The sequence below is a fragment of the Plasmodium berghei genome (genome assembly GCF_900002375.2).
Source record: "Plasmodium berghei ANKA genome assembly, chromosome: 13".
NCBI lineage: Eukaryota > Apicomplexa > Aconoidasida > Haemosporida > Plasmodiidae > Plasmodium > Plasmodium berghei.
In genome coordinates this window covers 2,139,535-2,166,545 of record NC_036171.2, presented here as the reverse complement: position 1 = coordinate 2,166,545, position 27,011 = coordinate 2,139,535, and the positions used below count along the sequence as shown (strand labels likewise).

At 22.8% G+C, this 27,011-nt stretch overlaps 2 protein-coding genes across 2 annotated transcripts; both read left to right on the top strand.

The window, feature by feature from the left end:
* Window positions 1-209: 209 nt before the first annotated feature.
* Window positions 210-21,590, top strand: PBANKA_1356800 (conserved Plasmodium protein, unknown function; the record flags this gene model as incomplete). Its single annotated transcript, XM_034567205.1, has 1 exon — window positions 210-21,590. The coding sequence occupies one exon, from the start codon at window positions 210-212 to the stop codon at window positions 21,588-21,590; it is 21,381 nt and encodes a 7,126-aa protein (XP_034423725.1).
* Window positions 21,591-23,891: 2,301 nt separating this feature from the next.
* On the top strand, window positions 23,892-26,108 carry PBANKA_1356700 (kelch protein K13, putative; the record flags this gene model as incomplete). The annotated part of the gene is made up of 1 exon (XM_034567204.1): window positions 23,892-26,108. One exon carries the CDS (start codon window positions 23,892-23,894, stop codon window positions 26,106-26,108), a length of 2,217 nt encoding a protein of 738 aa, XP_034423724.1.
* Between the last annotated feature and the right edge of the window lie 903 nt (window positions 26,109-27,011).

The window sequence follows — 27,011 nt, the reverse complement described above, 5'->3', positions numbered from 1 at the left end:
TTCTTTTTTGAAAATTGTTAACAGATTTTTTCAAATCAATATATAACTACATAAATATATGCAAGTGTTAATAATCATATATATATATGTACATAACTTAAAAAAAATGTATTAATTTTCCTTGATGAAAAATAAAATATTTATAAAAATCCGAAATGTTTCAAATTGTTTCCCATTCCAAATGATAATAAGAAAACAGGTTTGTAAAAATGTTTCAAAAATTTCTTTCAGACACCCTAAATAAAATATTGGGGAATTTTATTTATGGCTTAAATGATGAACAATATGGGCTAAGTGATTTACTAACAGGAAAATTGGAATTAACAAATATTCATCTCAAACAGTCTGTTATAGATTTAATTGATATACCATGTAGATTGAATTTCGGGTGTATTGGATATTTTAAAATTAATTTACCATTTTTTTATTTTATGAAAAATCCCATAAATGTGTATATTGAAGACGTCGTTATCGTTTTATCAACCATCCCATCTAAATACTTAGATGACAAGTTATATAAAGAAAAATATATCGAAAATAAAAAAAATGCATTGTTGTCCTCGGAATATAGAGCTATAGTTTGTTCTATAGAAGGAGGAGTTATATGGCAAATGCTTTTGTCACTTATAAATAATATAAATATATCTATTAAAAATATTCAAATTAGAATAGAAGATTTTACAACTAATCCATCTAATTGCTTTGCATTCGGAATAAATATTGAAGAATTATTTTTAAGTTTACCCAAAGAAGGTTTACCATTTAAAAGAGATGGATATTATACAAAAAAAAATGAATTAGTTAATAATACAATGATAAATATGATAACAGTTAAAAAACTGGGGGTATACATGGATAGTTTAGATATGAAAAAAATTATGAACAAAAAACAATATACACAATGGAATAATCTATTATTTAATAATTTTAATACAGTTGACACATCACATAAATATAACACCGCTTCCAAAAAAGAAAGGAAAAGGAAAAAAATCAATAAAAAGCAGTATAACAAAAAAAAAAAAAATATAAAAAGTAATCAAGAAAATTTGAATGATTTCCAAAATGTTATAAATATTATAAAACGTAATTATTATAAAAATTCTAGAAATGAATTAAATATTAATAATAAATCGAAAGAAAATGCATTATTTCCTAAAGGGAACGATGCAATATTTGAATTACCTCATAATAATAATAATACACAAAATAAAAATGGTGATATGATAAATAACATAAATAATTTTGAAAATAATGAAGATAATAAGCAAAATTCAAAGTACACATTGCCTATTAGCAGTTTTTATAACTTTAGTATTTTTTCAAAAAGTCAAAATAAAAATTTCCCGCAAATAGATAATTTGAGTATTGATAACAATATAAGTTGGAATGCATGCATCATAAATTTTGCTGATTCCCTTGAACATATTAAACTTAAGGATAAAAGGGAAGAATTGGTGAAAAGAAAAATCGATCGTAAAAGGAATAAATATATGAATAGCGAAGATGTAAATAAAAAGACACCAAGAAAAAAATTAAAATGTGATTCAATTGAAAAGGAAAACAATGTTTATATACAAAGTAACAATGACCTCAATGACCATTTAAAATTTAAGGAATTACAAAGCGTTTCAGATAACGCAGAATTCAGTTACATAGATAAAACATTATCATTTTTTTCGATAAAATCTTCTGATAGTAAAAATTATATAAAAAATAATTTGAAAAAATATAATAATGATGGTAAAAGTGATAAATTAAGTAATACACATGAAAGTGTAGGAAGTGATGGTTATTACACTGCTAAAGAAAGCACAAATGATATTGAATTTGATAATAATGAAAAACAAAATCTAAATAAATATAAAAAAGGGATAATAAAAAAAATACAGACTAAATATGGTTCTTGTAGTAATGAATATTATGATACTGTTGATAATTTAAAAAATTCTCGTTACAACATTCACAATTCTTGTCTTTATAATAACGGAGATAATATTTATTTAAATTTTTTTAGTGACCCAGAAAATAACATACGAACAAAAAGTAATAATAAAATAAAATTCAAAGGACCACCTTCTTATTACCGCAGGCATAACAGTATGATAAATAACTTTGAAAGAAATGTGAAATTGGAAAATAAGAAAAAGGATAAAGAGAAAATTATAAAACAAGTAAAATTTAATAAGCACATAAAAAAAAACGAAATAAAAGAAAAAATACGAAAAAAAAAGAAGGAAAAAATTAATTCAATTTATTTATTACACGAAAAAACATATAAAATAAATAAAGAAAAGCTAAATGCTTTTTACTTATTTTTGCGATTAATAAAAAATATAAAACATGAATACATTATTAACCCGGATTCTTTTGATGGACACGCTGAAATATATTTAAGTTTAATTCCCACAGATCATGGGCATTTACCATTTTCACGGTGTTTTTCTAGCTGGGGTATTCAAAAAAGAAGTACAAATGAATATGACGAATGCCTACCTAGGTTAAGTGTTTTTTTTACATTAAAAAATATAAAAATAATTTTTTCAGATAATCAAATGTCTAATATTGTAAAATGGTTGAATTATAACTTTATTACATATTCTACTTGGAAAACTGGAATATTATCTCAGTTTGAAAAAACTGAAGCAACCAATGAAGAAGAAATTTCATATATAAATAATTGGGTATTAAAATTACTAGATACCCATTCTTCAAAGCAGGAAAAAATTGAAGCAGAGAAATATTGTGAAGAATTTGAAAGCATCCATTCTATTAACATAATTAATTTGTTAAGAAACAAGGCCTTTTGTAAGTTGCAAGCACTAAAAACGGAAGTAGAACTAAAAAAAGAAGACCCAATAAATGAGATGGAAACTGATAAAATATGTGAAAATGCTAACGAGAATGAAACTTTTGGTCAATATATAAACGAAAAATTTAATGAGATAAATAATGCTGTTAAGAAGGATGATCATAATAAAGAAGTCAAAAAAGTAGCTAATGAAAGTATAAATTTTTTGAAAAATTTAATGAAGAATCAAAAAGCTTATAATAAGATAAAAAATTCTTTTAGAGAAAAAGTTTTTACTATAGACATATGTTTAGATATATGTATAATTAATAGCACATTTCTATTGACAATAGAAACATCCAAGATTGTTAATACTAGAACAGTTAACTTTGTTAAAACATATGCCATATTAATGAACTGTATACATTATCACAATCAAATATCAAATACCCATGAGTTAAAAAATTCTATAGATATAGAATTATATCCATTAACTATACTTCTTATAACTAATAACTTAAATAACAAATATATAAAACCGGAAGTAAATGTATTATATATATTAACAAATTCCGAAAAAAAAAATACTTATGATGAATATCGCAAAACATTTCTTTTTGATATGAACTATTTTGCATTTTTAAAGAAATACAATATACTAAAAAGAAAAAAAACAGATAATAATAAAAAAACAATAAATCAACCTGATGTTCAATATTTTGGTAATTTGAGAAAAAAATTAAAATTTTTAGTAGAAGACAATTTTTTTTTCTTTCCAAAAGGAGAAAACAATGTTTATTATTCTGAATTAGATGACATAATATTATCAAACCCATCTATATACTTAAGATACGATAATCAATCATATACAATATTAGAAAAACCAGACCATCGTTTTTTTTTGCACAATTGCGCTTATTCAATATTTAACGTAAATGCAGAAATTATTAAATCTTTTGTTGATGATTATTTTCATTTCTTAGATGAGAAAGAAGTATTGTCAAAAAAAAAAAACATATTTTCTTTTAAAAAAAAAGAATACTTTTTAGAATTGGGGGCAAAATATTGTAATAATATATTAGATAATTATACAAAACATACTAATGTGTTTCTAGATGTGCAATTAGAAAAAGTATTATCCTTTGTTATTACAAAATCTGGAAAAAATTCTGAAATTCAAGGATATAGTTTAGATCTTAATCCATTGAAGATTGTCAGTCAATTAACACAAAGATTACCAAAATATGATGGAACATTAGCAAAAGGAAGCATTTATGATTCATTCTTTGTTCAATTTGATGGTATACAATTAAAAAGAGTTCTGAATTGGGATAATTCTGCAAAATATTATAATACTTATTTGGATAATCATTTTATAAAATTGTATTACAAAATATTTAATTCCAAAAATAATGTTTTATTATCAAACAATAATAATTCCTTATTAAACTTCGATTTAAAATTAAACCATTCAAACAATGGTGGTAATAATAAGGAAGATATATCATATAACGAAATTAGGCATAATATACAATCAAAAATAAACAATTTTACCCATGGCTATGATAATTTTTATCCAGAAGATAATCAAAATAATAATATGAACAGTAGAAATGATGGAAATGAATTCGAAATATTTAATCTCAAAGCAGATAAAACCGATTCATTTGGCAATAACTCACTCAGTGAATATAACCTCGTAAAAAATCGAAAAAATAAAAGCATAAGATCATTAAGTTGTCCTGAATCACACAATGGAAAAGTTTCTTTACTTCCAGAAGGTGAAAGAGATAAAGTAATCAATAGTAAAAAGATAGCATCTTATGATATGCATAATAATAGCAGTAAAAATAAAAAATATAAATTGAAATTTTTTAAAAGTTGTACTAGTAACGAACTTGACGAAAATGGAAATGAATTAATTGTCGAAGATTCCATTCAATATAAAAATCATAAAGTAATATCGAGAAGTATTACTAGCTCATACAATATAGACAGTTATATTCATATGGGCGACAATAATTATGACAATAAAATTTATGGTGATAGTATACATAGATTTGACAATCACAAAAAAACAAAAAATTATAGAAACACTAATCTGGACAATAAAACAAAAAATAACTGCAACATCAATAATAATAGTTCTAATTATGTTTTGTCAATGAGTGAAAAAACATCTTGCATAATTCACTTATGCCATATAAAATTCAATCCACTATATCCCATGTTTATAGTTAAATTAAATGAAGAAGACTTGAATATAAATATTTGTGATTATGATATAGAATTTTTTTTCTTAATTTTATCTAATATATATGAACATTATAATACACAAGAGTTATCATACAAAAAAAAAAAAATATTATTCTTAAAAAAAAAAATAGAGTCATTATCTAAACTGAACATTAAATATTATAATAAATATTTTCCAATTAATAATGACAATAATAAACTTTTAAAAAAAAAAATATATTCCAAAAAAAAAATACCAAAACTAAATGCTCTTTGTAGTACTAAGAGCGAACAGACAACAAAATTTAAAAATAAATCACAAAACGAAAAAGGTGGTACATTAGATAGTAATGTGAAAAAATCAAAATTGGAAACAAAAAATTCAGAAAGAAAGAAAAAAAAAATAAATAAAAGAGATAAGAAAATAATATATTACCAGAATGATACCATGAAGAAAGGGACATATGTTAGATATTTGAGTGACACCAACATTAGAACAACTAAAGAACTGTCAATATCTAAACTCCATAGTGAAGGTTTAATAAATATTGACGAACCAGGTGTTTTTTCGAAATATAAATCATGTAATAATGAGAAAGAAGAAAATGGTTATATGAATATAAAAGAATACCCCAATAGTATTAATGTGTTAAAAGAAAATCAACGAAAAAACATGTCACCACACTTAAATATTGATTCTGAATTATATAAAAAGGGATTTTTGTTACACAAAAATGATGAATACTATTTAAAACATAGTAATTATTCTGACAGTGTTATATTTAGTAACAAAAATAGTATATTCGAAAAAAATAGCAACTATTTCAATGAATTTCCATCAACAAAAAATATTCTTCGTAATGAATTATATGACCAAAGTAAAATAAAATATAACAAAAAAAACGGACTTATCAAAACAACCGAAACGAAGAGAATAGATATGATAAAAAATATGAATACACAAATAATTAAAAAAAAAAAACGAAGAAAGAATGAATGGAAAAAAGAAGAAAAAATAATATATCCAAATTATATTTCATCTGATGATGATTCTTGGGATGACTTATTAGAAAATTATGATAGTGATGAATCATTAGATGATAATGAAAAAACTAATGTGCAAAAAATGTTAATAGACATCGAAAATATTAAAAAAAAAATATTTAATAATAATTTTATAATAACTTGCAGTTTTTCATTTTTAATTAAGAAAATAGTTGTAAGATTATGGAAAAGGAAAACACCTTTAAAAGTTCAAGATAAATCGAATATTTTGAAAGGTAACAACAGTTATCAATTAAACGAAAGATATAAATATTTAGAAAATAAAAGCACATTAATGCATCAAAGTATTAATAATTCAAGCAAATCGAAATTAGACAAAACAGATATACACTATTTTGATAATGCTATAGGAAAACATGATATAAATATGATTAATAATAATGAATGGAATAAAAATAATTTTATACATAGTCATAATTTTATTACACTAAATGATTGCTTACAAAAAAATATGTTTAATAATATTCAATATGGTGTTCCAATGTATACATTTATATTTTCAGAACTATGTTTTATTGCAAGAGTTGAAAAAGATAATTCTATTTATGTTTTATATTCTATGAATAACATGGAAATAAGAGATGAAACGAATATTACATTATTATGTATGAGTTCCATATATCATGGAAATACAAAATCCATTGAAAAAAATACATCAAATTCTGGACAGAAAAAAATAGAAAAGAAAAAAAAAGAAAACAATAATAAAACAAAACATGTCGATGAAAATAGAGGTATAAATAAAAATACAAATATAACTTCAGACAATATTTTACACGATTTGTATCAACAGAAATGTGATAATAATATCGAAACAGAGGATATATTTTTAGATTATTCTATAAGTAATATTGAATTGCCAGATTTAAGGAAAACTCATTTAGTCTTATTATATTTTGGGTCGATTTTTAAAAATAATCATACATTCAAATTCATATTAAATAGAAATAAAATAATGATTTTTTGGGAAGTTATAGATGAATGCATGACATGGATAATAAATATAAACGACATGCTGCCAAAATTGCATACGATAGATGGTGAAATAATTAATAGGCTAAATAATAGTGAAATTAAACATTTAGAAATTTTACAAAGATTACAAAAAATAAACTATGATATAATATACAATAAAGAAAATAATTATATTTCCTTACCATGTAAAGATTGCAAAATATTAATATATAGTTTAATAAACTATTATAACTTAAAATTTGAAAATAGTATAAATTGTGAATATTTATATAATGCATATGAAAATGATATCGAGGATATTTTACAATACACAGATTTGGATATCAAACAAAATGATTTTTGCATTTTAACCAATAATAACAATTTAAAAAATAATAATAACAATAAAAACGGTGTTATATTCATCGATAATACTGAAAATATAAATAATACAATAAAAGATATATTATTTCATGAAAATTATTTTTTTAATTATACCTTTAACAAAATAAATTCGAGAAAACACATATATGCAGTATTATATGATGATAATATAAAATCTGTAGATACATGCGAGATAGTGAAAGATAAAAAAATAGAAACAAATGAAGGTGTTGAAAATAAAATTATAAATTCAAAAATTCCACAAAAATATGACTTAAGAGATAGCATTACTAATAAGGTGATTAAAAATGATGAATTTATTAGAATATCCAATTATTCAAATCAATTGTCTAACAATACTGATCGATTCGTAACTTTTGATGATTTTAGTAGTGAACAAAATTGCAACAATTGCTTTCATTTAATAAACTTAGATTATACTGCATATACTAAAGAATTGTGTAAAGCAAACGACTATCCATATGTTCATATAGACATAGATATAAATTATTCTGAAATTTGGATATCCTTAGAACCTATTAGAATACCTCAAAGAAAAAAAATTTATTTATTGGAAAATAATACTCCCAATGCATATTATTCTTATAAGAAAAATAAGAGAAATAAAAAAAAAAGTAATAATAAAAGAAAGGACCCAGAAATTAAGGATAAACGAAAAGCATATTCAAAAAGTTACAGAAAGAGCACGATTAGTAACAATGGATTGATATTAAATATGAATAGTTCAAAAAAAAAAATGAATCATGATGAAAATGATAGTGAAAAACCACAACAAAAGAAGAAAAATAAATTATATCAAAAAATAAAATCCTGCAAAAACGTGAATATAGAAAATCCATACGTTTTAGCAACAAAAGGGTGTTTTAAATCTGTTATATTTGTTTTATTGTATAATAAAAATGAAAAAAAAATAAAGGAAAACGAAATAAATAATAATCGAATAATAGAAGATGAAAATAATAACAAGAAAAATATAAGTAGCTTAACAACTTATAATACATGTGTTAACCCCCAGCATTTTAGTAGCTTAAAAACATCGAATATGGAAAATGACGAACAAATTAAATTGGAATATAATACAAATGAAATTTTAAAATATTCTAATTTAAATAATGTTATAAATGTAAATGCATTTTATAAAAATAAACTAAATGAGTGGGGTAATTCGATGTCATCTTTACTTCCATGCATAATAAATATCAATATACTATTTTCCCAAATTACTAGTGCAATTTCAAAACCCGTGACAAAAAATCCATTCTTAAAAGCTTATATTGATTGGAATAATATTCCGTATAATAATATAATTTTACAACCATGCAGAGCAAATTTGAATTTAGAGATAAAAATTTCCAGTTTAGAAATACTGCTAATGCGATGCTTAGGAATTAATAAAATAACAAGTTTAAATTTTCAAAAAAAAACAATTTTTTTTTACAAGAATCAGGTTGAAGGGATTGATATGAAATTTTCTTTTGAACCTATTGTTATAAATGTCGATTCACATATGTTGACTTTATTACATCAGTTATATACTATTGTCATTGATTTTTACAACTATTTTACAAAAATATGTTCTAACAAAGATATTGAAAATGAAGACGAAATTTTCTTCAGAATTAATTCACAACATAGCAGTTATGACGACAGTTTATCGGAATATATGATGAATGATATTTTTTACTCTGATATTAGTGACGTTCCTACACATATTAATGTAAGTGACCATTCTTTATGTGATATTCAATTATTTTCAAATAAAAATATTTTACAAAAAAAAAATAAATTATATGAAAATGATAATTTGAGCAAATCATTTGCTAGTTTCGGTTTAAATAAAGCTACACCACAAGAAGAAAGGGGCATCTATGAAAACTCAAAATTTGAAATAATTGAAAAAGCTTCAAGTTTTAATGAGGAAAAAAATTATGACAAAAGTGTATATGCTTACCAAAGAAATGCATCAGTGTGCCATAAGGAAAATTGTGAACCATTCATAAATCATACTATGGAAAAAAATGTTGACAACAAAAATGAAAAATATAATGATAATCATAATGAAAATAAACGAGAAGACGCAAGAGATGCGTACAATATTTTAGATGCAAATACATTTAACATTCTTATAATGAATTTTATAGAAAACACAAAAATAGATTGCCAAATAGGATTTGATGTAATAACTTTTCAAATATGGGATTCTAATACAGCGTATAATAGGTGTTCTTTAAATTTTGTTATAGAATATTTTAATGCCAATTTTTCCTCCTTAAATGAATGTGATAAAAATTTAAATGGCACTAATTTATATGATCCCGATATAAATTATTCCGATTTAAAATATTGCCTTAATTATAGGTCAAATGGTGAAGAACAATTTTATAATAATGATACCGTATGTATAAATAAGGTTAATGAAATACATATTGCAAGTAGGTGTACCGATAAGTGCAATGATAATAATAATGATAAACATAAATATATGATTTTCAAAAGCGATACGCCAGATTTTATAGCAGAAAATAATATTACCAAAGGTGATGTATATAACAAGGGAGTGTATTCAGTTTATCCATATTATTTCTGTGACAACCATTCAAACAATATTAATAAAAAAAATATACATTTCAATAATAACGCAATTAAATGTGATAATAATTGTCATCCCATATTATCTAAGAATAAAGATGTCACTCATATATTATATAATTTTAACACATGTAATGAATCTGAAAACAATAGTAAGTCATTAGACAAGTTATATAAAAACAGCTTTGAAAATAATCATAATAATGTAGCATTTTCTAGTAAATTTCAATGTGAATCAGCTAATAAGGTGAATAAAAATATATATGATAAAATATACTTAAGCAAAAATGCAGATGAATACTCTGAAAAGGAAAAAGATAAATACTTAGGTAATAATGATGAAAATGGGGGAAGAATGGGCATATTCAATAAGAACAAATTTTTTAAAAACATAGAACATTTTAATGCTGAAGTAAAAAAGCTATTTAAAAAATTTATTTTTAGAAAAAAGAATGATGAAGATATGCATACATACGAAAGAACACATTTTGGCTCTTTAAATGGAAGAAATAATAAATATGAGAATGGCAATAATATATTTTTAAAAAATAATTGCAGACTTAAAGATATAAAACAAAATAATGACAATAAAATAAATAATAATATAGAATGTAAAATTGAATTTTTAATATATTGTGAGCATTTTAACAAAAAAGAAAACTCTTATCAAACTTTTATTGAACCTATGTGTACAGAAATTATAGCAATTAAAAAAGATTTAATTTCTCCAATTCATTTATATTATTATTTTTCATGGATAAATATTAATATGAATCTTAACTTCTTGGATAATATTTTATCATTATGTTGTAGTGTAATTTTTTCTATAATAACACAAAGAACACGATTATTATTGGGTAAGCATATGAGTGATTCATATTATCGAAAAAATAATAAAAAAATAACACACACAGGAAAATCCGAAAAAGTTGATAACAATTCATCAAAGAATCCTTATATTCACGAAAATTTATTACAACCAGAATATGATGACAACATAACAGAGAAAAAAAATATAAGTGAAATAGACGATGCACATGCATCAACTATTTTACGAAATTTTTATGAAGAAATGAATGATAACCAATATAAAGATGCATTTATCATTACAAATCAAAATATACTTTTTAGATATAATAAATTCGATGTTTTAAATAGTGTAAATAAATCCCTAGATACATACATTTTTGGTGATTTCATATTAGAAAAATTATTAAGAAATTACCAATATTCATGTCAATATCCAGGGGATTATTTAGAAAAATATGAAAGTGGATTTAATTTAGATAATTCACGTGGAAAACCAGAGAATTTATTATATATTAAATTATTTAATTACATCAAAAAAAAAAAAATATCAGAAATGAATCACATTTGTAAAATAAATAATTTGTTGGGGCAACCTATAGCTATATGCACAATATATGAGGAAGATTATTTATCAAGTAGTGATTATACTAGTATGAATATTGAAAACAATAATCCAGATAACATTTTGAATCATCAAAATCATTTAAATAGACACACCATCTTTTTAAACACTATAAATAAATTATCAAAAATTAAGCAATCAAATTATTCTTCAACTGTTTTTAACAATAATACGAATATTGACAAAATGAAATGTGATGACAATAGAAAATTGAAGGAGATAAATGAAAAAAATGACACAAAGAAAGAAAAATGGGAAAAGGACAATAAATGGCATCATCGTGAAAGTACAATAATATATGATGAAAATAAAAAGAAAAAATTGCCTAAAAGCTACAATAATAAAAAAGAAAATCATAGAATCAGACAAAATACATTATATAGTGAAATTTATGAACAATCTGAAAATGTGACAAATAGCAAACATTTCAAGAATAATCATAGAAAATTTAATGACTCTTTTAATAAGAATACAAATAAATCCATAAAATACCAATGGAGAATTTTAGGAAATAATGAATCTCTTGATTTACCCACATATGAAAATGGTAAAGTGAAGTTTTTCCTCATTAGATTTAGGCTACTTAATTATGTATATGATATACCATCTAATATATTAAATACTGAAAATGTTAATGAAGATGTTATAAGATTAGTAATACCCGAAAGAGTATTACCAGCAAATATTAATAAACAAGTTGAACAAGAATTATATAATGAAGAATATTTAGAAGTCGAAAAGAATTTATCGTTAAATAGTGAATACCATACTATATATCCAAGTAATTATTATACACCCAAAAAAAATATCACGAATAAAGAATATACATGGAAACCATTTAATATACCCCAGCCTCGCAATAATTTATATATATTTTTTAGAACAAGTAATAAAATTAGTCATGAAGAAAAAAATGAATGTGATTTTTTTTTATCTTCAATATTAGCTATTAAAAATAATACAGATTTCCCGATTTATATCTATAAATCAGTTCCAGGAAATACTAATCAAAATGGAATTTTTAAAGAATATTTTCATAAGTACAATAACATTCCTTCGCCACCACCTACTTACACACTTAAAATTGACAAAAAAATTGAAAAATATATACAAAATAATATAGGCGATGATAATTATAACAATCAAAAAATAAACCCAATAAATTCAGTTAATCAAAATGATATTATACAAGAAGGCCAAAAAAGAAATATTAAACAAGAAAAAGAAAATTACCATAATGACACCTATTTATATATGAATAATAACAAATATTGTGCAAATAAAAATGAAGATAATAACAATTTTATTAAAAATAAGACTTATATGTGTGGAAGAAAATTCATTAAAAGTATATTCCCATTAATGAAATTGTCTGCTATAGAACACTACATATCTGGGGACATAAAATTCAGTTCGTTGGCCCCATTAAAATATAAAAATCAAAAAACAAAAAAAAGGAACAAAGAAAAAAAAAGAATAAAAAATGAACTTAAGAAAAAATTGATTAAGGAAAAAATTAAAAAAGTGTATACTAAAAATATAATGAAAAAAAAAATAAATAAATATCAACAAATAAATTGCAATAATAAAAGTCAAGAATTTCGTAGAAAAAATACGATTTTAAATAGAAACATTATGTCTATAAATGATCCATTTTTCAATTTTCTAAAACGATCACCTAATTCAGTGGATGCACACAAACAAAAAATATCGACTGAATCTTTATCAATTACAAATTTATCTTATATCACTTTATCTTCATTGTCTAATTCTATATTTTCTTTTGATACACAAACAAGTAATAGCTACAATTATGATAGTTCTTTGTGTGATTATGATAAAGATAGTTATGATGAGCAAGTATTATTAAATGAATATTTTAAAAAGCATGATGAAAATAAAAATGGATTAGATATAATCGAAATATCCAATAATACTGATAAATTAATTCCTGTACCATTATATTGGCTAGTAGCAGAAAATGCATTTATATGGTTATCAATAAAAAACGAAAAAATACATAATACGAATTTGTATGCTTTTTTAGACGAAAAATATAATGCTGATTATATATGTACAAAAAATACACTTGATAATATTCTAAATTACCAATCCCCATTTTTGCCTAATGTATTAAAATTATTTAAACCAAATTTAATTAGACTAAAAAATCATCTATTATATGAAAATAAAATATTAACACAAAGTTGCATCAATAAAAATGATAATAATAATCGAAATTGTATCAAAAAGAGTGTTTATAATGGAATAAGTCAAAATTGCATTAATATTAACGATAAAAATAATGTTAATTCTATTGAAAATTATAATTTAAATTATTTTAATTTAAAAGAACTATATTTTACTGCAACTATCATTAGTGTATATAATCCAAATTATGTATTAAATAAAAAAGATGCTCATAACTTTTATCAAATTAATATTGACCATTCTTTAATGATTAACAATGGATTACCAAAAACTATGCATTTTAAATATGAAATATATCATAGTAAACTTAAAAAGGAAGTTAAAAAAACGTTGAATTCATTTTCAAGTTATTATTCGACAGACAAATCAATTGAATACCAAAGTTCAATCACCATTGACAAATCGTTTTCATTAGAAAGTATAAATAAAAATCACAATACTGGTCATCCTATAAACACTGCCTTAAGTAATGCTGAAAACACACCCACATATGATAAAAAACATGGAACATTTTATAATGATGATCATGAAATAAATAAAATACAATTAAATAATACATTTGATAATCTAGAGAATCAAATTGATACACACGATAATAATAACAATAAATCTTCGTTTAACAGTGGTTTGAATGATATAAACACGTTAATCGCAGGGGAAAAATTGGATGAAAAACATAATGATGAAACGAAAAAGGGAAAAGAAAGTGAAGGAAAAAAACAACTTGCTGTTTCTATTGCCAAACTTAATGAAAGTCTATGGAATGAAAACAATAAACCATACCATGTAAATCATGAGGACGAAATGCATCCTAAAAGTAGTGAAACTAATATGATGAATGATAAAAAATTATTTATTAAAAAAATTACGAATAAAAAAAATGTTTATATATATAAAAATATAAATGAAGAAAATGCACAAAGAAATCCATTATTGCAAAAAAGTAATTTTATTGTAAATATAAGAAATGAAATCGATAAAGATATTTACGAAATTAAAATTGATCCAGGACAAAGTATAAGACTTCCATTTATTCCTATTACTGCTAATATATCTTTTGACGGATATTATTCAAAGCCCATTTCAATTAATTATCCTAATAAAAAGGGCCGAGAAAAAATCATTTTGGAAAAATCAATAACAAATGATATCGATTCTTTTTTTACCCTTGATTGTGAAGAATCCATTATCGCAAATAAAAATGAATTGAGCAAAAATAATAATCTAAAATGCATAAATACTACTACTAATAATAATGTTCTTAGTACTGATATTAATTCTCAGAAATGTTCTATTAAACAAAATGAGCACAAAAACGCTATACTAACAAAAACGAATGATTTAAGTTCACCCAAAACATCAATTGGAATAAATCCAGATAATGCACAGGCAATCATTGATTCATTAATAGATGAAAAAAATGTTTTGGATAAATATTTGGATCATAATAAAAAATCAAAATATGATGAGTATCAAAATAAGCTAACCATATGGGCAATTTTCAATGATTTTTATGAAACGACAAAAAATAGATATCAAGATATATCTTTGAAGAAAATACATCATGGGACATATATATTATCATGCACATTTTTTGTTTCGGCTTGTGTCATAAATAGATTAAACTATCCTATTAAAATAAAAAGTTTAAGTAATAATAATGAAATTGTTATTGAACCATACGTCAGAAAACTATTATCATGTGAATTTTCCTCGTATCGAAACAAAGTAGTTATACCACTTGAAACGTTAAAAGAAGTGAAAAATTTGATGAATTACCCATTAAAAAAGAACATGATTAAAAAAAACATATTGAAAAAAACAAGAAATAGCCTTGATCAAACCAATAGGAACATAATAACCCACATTACTGATATTGATCATAACATTGACAATTCCAGAAATAGTAATACAAATAACAGCAATAATAATAACGCAATAATCTCAGAAAACAAGGGCATAAGCAATAGCAACAATTGCATATCTGATGAAATTACACAAGTTAACGATTCTGCAATCAATGAACAAATTCTCGATGGGCAAGATGGTACAAAAAATCAAGAATTAAAAAAAAATAACGAAATAAATTGTGAAAACGATTGTGGACAAAATAATATAGCAAAAAAAATAGAATACGAGAAAGCAAGTATTTTTATTGACGTCAAAAAAAATAAAAAGCAACATTGTTTTTTTTACCGAAGTAATATTAACAAACCATTAGAATCAGAAAGTTTCAAACTAACAGACTTGTCAATAACTCGATTAGAATGTAATAATAGAAGTAAAAACATTCCACAATTAAAATACAGTATTTATATGTCTATTGCACCTATGCCCTTTTTCAGAACAACCGTGATGGAGATATTACCTTACATTGTTATTATAAATAATACAAAAACAAATATAATTTTTCAAGAATATATAAAAAATTATACTTATTTTAAATATAATACAATAGAACCAGGGGAACACGTAGAATTTCATCCACAATCAAAAAAAAAAGCACTGCTAAAAATGTGTGGAGTATTTGATAATGCCATTAATTATATAATAGACGATTTTTTACAAAAGGAGTTATATTTAGAAAGATTAGAAAAGCAAAATAGAAATATGTTAAATGTAATAAAAAAAAATGATAGTACTAATTCTAATAAAGATGCACAACATAAAACAATTGACAAAGAAATTGGAAATAATGATATATTAAATTTATCGCAAAAGTTAAGTGCATTAATTGATATGGGAAAATATAATGAAATAGGAAAAAATATTAATTCTGTAAAATATGATGATATTATTCGGAATAATGATAAATATAATGACATAAATAAGAATGATAATGGCATTTTGAATAATATAAATAACAATTTTTTACCAAAAAATATTTTTTCTAGTACTGATACAAATAGTGAAACAGACACAATTTCACACCGAAACACATTTAAACAAAATAATACTAGTGTTAACAAATCGAAAAAAATTGATGATTTAAAATTTTTATTTTGGTCAGAATCTCTTGATTTAACAAGAGTAGGCATAGTTTACTTTCGTCATCCTGTAGTATCATATGACAATTTTAAAAAAGAAGAAATGAAGCTAAAAATGTTTAACTATTTATTAAAAAATAATGATAAAAAAAATGATAACTATTTAAGCATATACAACGAATTGATCAAATATAAGGAAATACCATATGAATATTCATGCTGTTCAATGGAAGTAACAACTTTTAAAGGGTGCAAATTTATTCGTTTTCAAGATATTGATGTTGTTCCATATTATTTAATAAACTTAACTAAATATGATTTAAATTTAAAACAAATCGGTATTTTCGAACATTCAGAAATGTTACGCAAAATACCGAAAAAGGAGCAAAAAACGTTCGATGAAATTTTTAAAAATTATGCACTTAATTTTTCTTTTTACAATCCATATAAAGAAACGAAATTGAAAATAGGTATATTAGCATCCTGCACAAAAAAAAACAAAAATAAGGGCGGTAAAAAAAAAAATCGAAAAAAAAACAAGAAAAAAAAAGTCAACGGAATTAATAAGCTAACCGGATATTCAAATAATAAATATGCAAATTTAAAATATGTAAAAAAATTGAAAAATCATTTAACAAATAAAATAAATTATTTAAATTTTCTTTCTACTAATTATGTGAAGTCTAATGAAAATGCTAAAATCATAAATGATCAAATTTTTAGATTAAAACTCTTTTCAAAACAGATTGAAAAATTAAATGATGGAAATATAGATACAGTTGACCTAGAAAGCTCAAATAATATAACATTGTTAAATCTAAAATTAGGAAACACATTTATATATGTATCGTGTACTAAAAAGACTTATAATGGAAAAACAATTTTATATTTTGAGAATTATAATGACCTAATAAATAACCTTTTAAATTTTAGTAGCATACCATTTAATAACAATTATAATCATAATTTAATAAAATCATATAAATTTATTAGAAATAAAATAAATAATATATATATAAAAGGAAAGAATAAAAAATTGAATAAATTTCTTTCAACGAAATCTAAAGATATATCGAATTTAAAAAAAAAAAAAAAAGAGAGCTCGAAACTTAAATATTTACTTAATTTATTTCATAAAAACGGGAAAAATAATTTGTATAAAAAGGAAACAAATACATATATTAGTAATACTATTAAATATTTAAATTCAAACAAAGCTAATAAAACATTAGATAAATCACAGCATATAACATTAAATTTGAATGTCTTTGCACATTTTATATTTAAAGGATTAGGGTTAAGCATTAGTAATCATAATTTAGAGGAAATACTATATTTATCTATGGAATATATTTTAATAGTTTATAAACAAATAAGTGAAAATGAATTATTGCACATAAATGTTGGATGGTTGCAAATAGATAACCACACAAAAAATAGCGATTACAAAAATGTCATGTTACCAATACCAGATTTACACAAATTGGAAAAAAATAAAGAAAATAAAAATGAACAAAATATAAATTTAGAGTATAACAATAGTATAAGTATTATCGATAAACTGAAGAAAAATAATGACGATAATAAAAAAACAATATATGAAAATGAAAAATACAATAGTAAGCTAAACAAATCACATATTTACTATACGAGCAATAGTAATCAAAAATTTTCAAAAAGATATTCTTATAACATATTAAATAACTTATATTATGATAAAGAGAACAAACTCAACAATCATAAAGATTATGATAATTTATGTTTTGATGAAAGTCATCTATTAATTAGTACTAATAAAAATAACCCTTTATACAATTCTTATAAGATTTATATACCATCGTTTTTTTGCATTGAATATAATTCTATACTTGGTATTACAATTATTAAAAAAAGAAAAGGAAATATGAAAAACTTTCTTGAGCTATCAGAAATAAAGGTAAATTTATCACCTATGAGTATAAACATTGATTCTTATTTTATTATTGAAATGCTGAAAATATTTGATGAACTTTTAAAAATATTAGACTATGATTTAAATGATTATAATTCTCTTAATGTCGAAAAAAATATAGAAATACAAGATACAAATTTTGATTGTTTAGAATACAAAAAAAATATTGGTCCATTGGAAGGGGTGATCAAGCATTTCATATCAAAAGATTATTATTTATATGAAAAACTAGCTAACATTAAATTTAAGGATGTATATAAAAATATGCATGATAAAAAATATAATGGAACAAATTTACTCCATTATAATATGAACGATAATATAATAGATATTCGAACGCATTTAACCATGGCTAGCCAATACAAAGAATTAGAAAAAACACATGCCAGTGTAGATGATATAGGATTTAAATATAAGGTAAGCTCAAATAACATGTTAACCAAATCGGTGTGTGATGACAAAAAAATGGATTCAATTTGGGGGAATGATAGCATTTATTCGATTATATCTGAAGATAAAAATAGGAAAATAACCAGCAATATAAATAGACAAAGTGATGAAAGGAATATCAATAATGGTTATGATAATAATAGTTATAATAAAAATGATAAATTTCTTGAAAATGGTTTAAATTCGAAATATAAAAATTTAGTTGTGAATGTGGAGAACGATATTGAAAAGGGTATTCAACAAAATGATGAAGGCAGATATGAACTGCTTGAAAATCCTCAAAATAACAAAGAGACCCAAAATAAAATCGATAACTTTGACCAAACCGTACTACTGAACGAAGAAAATGTAAATTATTTACAGACATACATGAAAAATTACAAAGCAGTTTTAAATAATAGAAAAAATATTTTAAAAATAATCCAGAATATTAACATGAAGAATGATTTAACAAATTTTGAAAATATATTTATATCAAAATTAGAAATAAATGAAATAAAATTAATAATAAATATAAAGAACAAAAGTTTAAGTTATGAAAAAAAAAGTGAAATAATGGATTCCAATATAATGAATGCATTAACTTTGTTAATTATGAATATACCAAATATTAGTGATGCACATTTACATTTTGAAAAAGAAATAAAAAAAAATATGTGCGGGTCTTTATATGCTTTAATGCTTAACGAAATTATGAACGATTATATAAATAATGGAATGAATCAAAGATTTAATGTTTTAGGTGCAATCGATTTTATAGGAAATCCATTAAGTATTTATAAGCATTGGAAAAAGGGTTATCAGCAATTTATTAACGATTTAAAAAAAAGTGTTGATTCATGTTCTTTCCCATTATTATTTTGCATACTTTTATTAAATATAATAGGACGTTTTGGAAAAAGTATATTGGCAGGTATATTAGAAGGTGTAAGTCGATTTTGTGCCAGTTGGAATACTTGTTTTGAAAGATTTTCAAGAAATGCTGATAATTTTAGTATAATAACTAATAGTAATTTATTTCAAAACGAAATATTAGATCAACCATCAAATATAGGAGAAGGGGTATATTATGGTTGTCAATCTTTTTTACACATTTTAGCAATTAGTTTTTTTAATATCATTTATAAACCATATATAGCATTAAAAAAAAGAAATAGAGGGTTTAGAAAGAATGAAAAAAAAGGGAAATTAAAAATATCTATCACAAATTTTAAATTATTACTGTTTGCAATATTTAGTTCTTTTAGTAGTTTATTTTTTGGTTTTTTTAATGGCATTCTTTCATTTTTTACGTTTTTATTTATTGGCACATTAAATCAAATACAAGCGTTACCAATGAAATCTATTGTCAGACCACCAAAAACAAGTGTCATAAAAGAATACGCAAAATTTGTTAATTATGAATATCCATTATCATTTTCAAGTTATATCATAAATGAAAAAAAAAAAAAAAAAAAAGATTTATTAAAAAAAAATGTTATAGCTATTATACTATTATACAAAATAAAAAATAATAACTCTAATACAATTAAAAACTTCTTATGGGTAAATAATAGAGAAATTGGATATTGCGAAAAGGATAAATTGCTGTGGTCAATATATATTAATTGGATTATCAAGATAGATATTTTGTTAATTCAATTAGGCAATGGAGAAATGAAAAAATGCACATTTATAAACCCTGAAAATTGTAAGGAAAAACAAGCTGAGCAAAATGGCGATTTCGGTGAATCAAACGAATATAAAAATTATGATGAAAATAAAGGAGGTAGTCATAAAAAAATAAAAGAATCGAATAGTGATCATAATAAAAAAAACGATGAAAATAGTAAATGGGCGTTTTTACAAAATCTGTTTACTCCAAAACATTATAGACAATTTTTGGATTTCACCCCATCCTATTATATAAGAATATTATATAAATCTGCATATAAAGAAAACAGTCAATATGATAAAAATAAAATTATTAACTATGACCTTAACAAAAAAGACGATATTAGTTGTAAAATTAAAAAGACCTTTAAAAAAAACAAATACGAAAAATATTTTGAGGAGACATTTAAAAAGGAACATATGCTATACGAGGAAATTTTCGAAATTAATGAACGTGATAATAATATGGAAAATGGAGAAAGCTGTACAAAGTATAAACAAAATAATAGTGGAAATGCACAAAAATATAGCTCTAATAAAAATAATTATTATTTTAAGCAAGCAAGTTGCTCAGACGATAATGATAATAAAAGGGATATAACTTTCACATTGCAAACAAAAGGCATTCAAAATGAAAAAAAAATAAATAAAAAAAAAAAATATATTTATCAGCATCACCAGGAAAAACATAAAATAGAGCATAAAAAACCCAAAAAATATCAACTTAAAAAAAGAAAAAAACAAAAATATTTATATATTTCAAAATTAGTAAAATGTGAATCTAAGGAAGTAGCTCTTCACGCTTTTTCCCTTCTTCTTTCTTTTATTAAACACAAGTCACCTTACTATTTAAACCCGAGATATTAGACAAATATACATTTGTATTTTTTTTTGTATTTATATAATGTTTTGTTATTTTTTAGTTTATCGTAATTATATGTACATAATATGTATATACATTATGCCCCATATTTTTTTTGTTCTATAATTTTACCCATTTATTTGTGTAATAAATCCTTAAAATTTATTTTATTTGAGAATGTTATAAAATATATGTTTTAATTTAAAATAACAGCATTCCTTTTTTCTCTTTTTTTATGTATTTTTTTTTTTTTGTCAAAACAAATTAATTTTATTTTTGTTTTATTCTATTATATAATTTTAAAATAAAAATTATGATTATTATTATTTAGCCTTGTAAATTACATTTTTGAATTACTGATCAATTTAAATAAAAAATTACAAATATAATTATCACGTAATACTCGAGACAATTATATATTTGTTTTGTTTTTTTCAATTATCTAAGTATATAATATGCTCAGCACAAATATAGAAATGTAGGAGACAAACACAAAATAGCAACCAAAAACTAAAAGAAAAGCAAATTTAAATGACTTTGCATCTTTTAATATGCTGATTTATGGTTTAATTTTATAAAATATTTTTTTTTGCTTTTTTCGAATTTTTAGTTTAAAAAATTATGAAATGACCACAATTAATATACACATTAAATGTATGCTAATTTATAATTTCGATAATGAATGGAAAATGAAGAGAGACACTGTGTAACCATGCCTATTTAAATATAAGAACATATTCTATAATAATTGTTTAAAAAGGAAAAAAATTACATACAAATTTTATAGTTTCTATTTTTTTCTATTTATTATGGCATATATATAACCATATGATAAAAATAAAAATCACCCATTGAAAATATGCCATTTTCTAATATTAGTATATTTATAATTCTAGTTATTTGTTCTATCTTTGAGATACTATTATTATTTTACATGCAAAAATTATACTGTTTTAATTTCAACCCAAAAAGAAAAATTCAAAAAGCATTGAGCACGTTCTTTATCATAGATTATTAGCATTTGAGGATGAAAAAAAAATTAGCCCACAGTATGCAACTAAAAATTAATACTTAAAAAATAATAAAAACTGAAGAAATAATAATAAAGTACTATATATATGGAATCATAATAACCAAGTTATGTTGTAAGGAATATTCCAAGGAATCGTTTATAGTATTTAAAGGATAACATATATAAATACCTAGATTGTTCTATTTGTTTTTACTTATTAGCTTTGTTATTTTTTTATTTTCAGAATACTAAAAAGGAATCAGGTTAGCGTAGAATGTACTTTCATGAAATATATATACAGATGCTTTATCACATTTTTTATTTATTCATTTTTTATGCTGTAACAAATTATTATTTGGAATACAAATTTACATTTTTATTTTTTAAATAAATACAAATGTATATTTTTTTTTTACTAATTTATTATAAAATTGTAATAATAAAAGATTAAGATAAATGCAATAGGCAGTGGCATAAAAAAACAAATAAAAAAAATATAAAACTACATGTTATGCATATGTATTTTTAATATAGTACAATAATATTTTTTCTTTGCCATAAACATTATGGTAAATATATCATTATAATATTCGAAAAAAAATTGAGGTAATAATAATATTATTAATAAATGTTTATCATAAAAAAATTATATAGTTAAATTGAATTTCATATATCATATTTTCGAATTTTGCGTATTTTATTTTTTTGATATATATATTTATGTAATATATATTTTTATATTCGTTTTTGCTATTACATGTAAAAATATATATTTTTTTGTATTCATATATAAAATTTATAGATATAATTTGTTGTTTTTTTATATATGAAAATTGTGCGAGTTTTTCAAATGAAAAGTAATATTATGAAAAAGGAAACAATAAATATTAAAAAAAATTTTATTATTATTTATGCGGAATATCGTCAATATATTATTTTAAAATTGTTTTAAAGTATTTCTTTGTATATATATATAGTGGCAGATATCTTCAGCTCTTATGCCATATCTTTTATGTTTTTGATTTTCCTCATAAAAAATATATATTGTATATAAAAATTTCCGAACATTTACCCATATAATAATATAACTGTTAGAAAACTAAAATTAAGAAAAATATATAATTCTCGTAAAAACAGACGACTAAAATTGGCATACTTTTGTATTAATTTTTTGGGTAGGATATGAATGCATATATATCTATATATACGTAAACTTATATTGATAAAATATAGTTTATGAAGTTGTTATAATATATAACTAATAGCTAAATCACAAAAAACTGTAAAATAGACGATGGAGGATGATAAAATAAAGTCAAACAGTATCTCTAACTTTTCAGTTACATACGAGAGAGAATCTGGATCGAACAGTAATAGCGAAGAAAGAGATATGAGTAGTGATGAAAATGAATCAAATTTATATATGAACTTAACTGGTGACAAAAATGAAAAAATAGAAGACAATAGCAGTTTTGTTAATATAAAGGATAGTTTATTAGAATCCATAGATTTAAGTGTTCTTGATTCTAATTTTGATTCTAAAAATGATTTCTTACCCAATAATTTTTCTAAAAATTTAAATAATATAACTAAAGATAATATCAATAATAAGTATTTAAATAAATACTTGAATAAAAATGATTCAGCATTTATGGCAATGAACAAAGATAACAATTCAATAGATTTGAATAGTTTAAATGTTTCTAACAATAACTTAAATGGGAATAACATTGTTTCAAATGACGGTGGTAACAAAAATATGCATGTAAAAATCGGAAACAATAATATTAATGGTAGTACTGGTGCACCAACTAATAAAAAAGAAATATTTATGGATTCAGGAGCAAGTTCAATAAATATGAATGAGGATAATAGCACAATGCATAATATTAGAATATATAAAAATACCAATAATATTAATGATACATATGAAAAAAAAATAATTGAAACTGAATTGAGCGATTCTAGTGATTTTGAAAATATGGTTGGAGATCTTAGAATTACATTTATTAATTGGTTAAAAAAAACACAAATGAATTTTATAAGAGAAAAAGATAAATTATTTAAAGATAAAAAAGAACTAGAAATGGAAAGAATAAGATTATATAAAGAAATAGAAAATAGAAAAGCTATAGAAGAACAAAAATTACAAGATGAAAGAAAAAAATTAGATATTGATATATCTAATGGTTATAAACAAATTAAAAAAGAAAAAGAAGAACATCGAAAACGATTTGATGATGAAAGATTAAGATTTTTACAAGAAATTGATAAAATAAAATTAGTACTTTATTTAGAAAAAGAAAAATATTTTCAAGAATATAAAAATTTTGAAAATGATAAAAAAAAAATTGTAGATGCTAATATAGCAACTGAAACTATGATAGATATAAATGTAGGAGGAGCTCTTTTTGAAACTTCTAGACATACATTAACTCAACAAAAAGATTCATTTATTGAAAAACTATTGAGTGGAAGATATCATATAACAAGGGATAAACAAGGTAGAATATTTTTAGATCGTGATAGTGAATTATTTAGAATTATATTAAACTTTTTAAGAAATCCACTAACCATACCTATACCTAAAGATTTAGGAGAAAGTGAAGCATTATTAAAAGAAGCAGAATTTTATGGTATTAAATTTTTACCATTCCCCCTAGTTTTTTCTATTGGAGGTTTTGATGGAGTTGAATATTTAAATTCTATGGAACTTTTAGATATAAGCCAACAATGCTGGCGTATGTGTACACCCATGTCAACTAAAAAAGCATATTTTGGTAGTGCAGTGTTAAATAACTTTTTATATGTATTCGGTGGTAATAATTACGATTATAAAGCTTTATTTGAAACAGAAGTATATGATAGATTAAGAGATACATGGTTTTTATCTAGCAATTTAAATATTCCAAGAAGAAATAATTGTGGTATCACATCAAATGGGCGAATATACTGTATTGGTGGTTATGACGGATCATCTATTATACCTAATGTCGAGGCATATGATCATAGAATGAAAGCTTGGATAGAAGTAGCACCGTTAAATACCCCGAGATCTTCCGCTATGTGTGTAGCTTTTGATAATAAAATTTATGTTGTAGGCGGTGCTAATGGAGAAAGATTAAATTCTATTGAAGTATATGATGAAAAAATGAATAAATGGGAAAATTTCCCATATGCATTATTAGAAGCTAGAAGTTCAGGGGCAGCTTTTAATTATCTAAATCAAATTTATGTTGTTGGTGGTATTGATAATGAACATAATATTTTAGAGTCCGTTGAACAATATCAGCCATTTAATAAAAGATGGCAATTCTTAAATGGAATTCCTGAAAAAAAAATGAATTTTGGTGCAACTACTTTATCCGATTCTTATATAATTACAGGAGGTGAAAATGGTGATGTTCTTAATTCTTGTCATTTCTTTTCTCCAGATACAAATGAATGGCAAATTGGTCCACCTCTACTTGTTCCAAGATTTGGACATTCCGTTTTGGTTGCAAATATTTAAATAATCAAACCGTTTGATGTGCACAAAAAAAACAAAAAAATAAATATTCAGAATAAAAAGATTAGAGAGCACTTTTTTTCCATATACAAGCATGTACCCAGTTTAGGTTATTACATAATGATATTCTAGGCAATATATAGTGGTGCATTTTTATGTTTTTTTCGGTATAAATTTTGTAATTTTTAAAAGAGTAAAATAATATCCCATATTGTATTAAGAACTGTGTACATGTAAATTGGATGAAATAATGACACAAACAAGTCTAACCATATATACATACATTATGTTTGTTTATGTTTGATGCACAATAATATGAAGAGTAGGAATGAAGTTAATCATTCATCACAATATTGCATTATGTTCATCTTTTTTTTTCTTTTTTTATTTCAATTATATGCTTTCATTGTGTCCCAAAATTTTGACTTTTCATTTTTTTAATTCTAATGTCCCTTTTGCTAATCACAGGGAATAATATTGAATTATACCCAGATGATTTATAAAATTAACATATTCGTTTTAAAACGTGCCATTTTTACTATTTTACATACGTATATTTCCATTTAACCCCAATTTAATAGAAAAATTATTGTTAATTTTTTTTTATATTCCCCTCAAAGCCTTCTTATTTATAATAACACATTTTTAATTATTTTATGATTGTTTTATGTATAAACAATTTCGAAAATATATTTCGCGTATTGAAACACGTGCCTACAAATATGAACAAAAGTCGTTAATGTATAAAAAAAAAATTAATAATTTATCAGTAAAACGTTATCCTAATATTTCCAGCATCTGTATTGAAAAATAAAACCAATAAAAAAAAATAATAAAATAATATTTATTACCATCTTAGCCAAAATTTTACTCCCTAATTTTATTTCTATTACTCATTTCTTATGC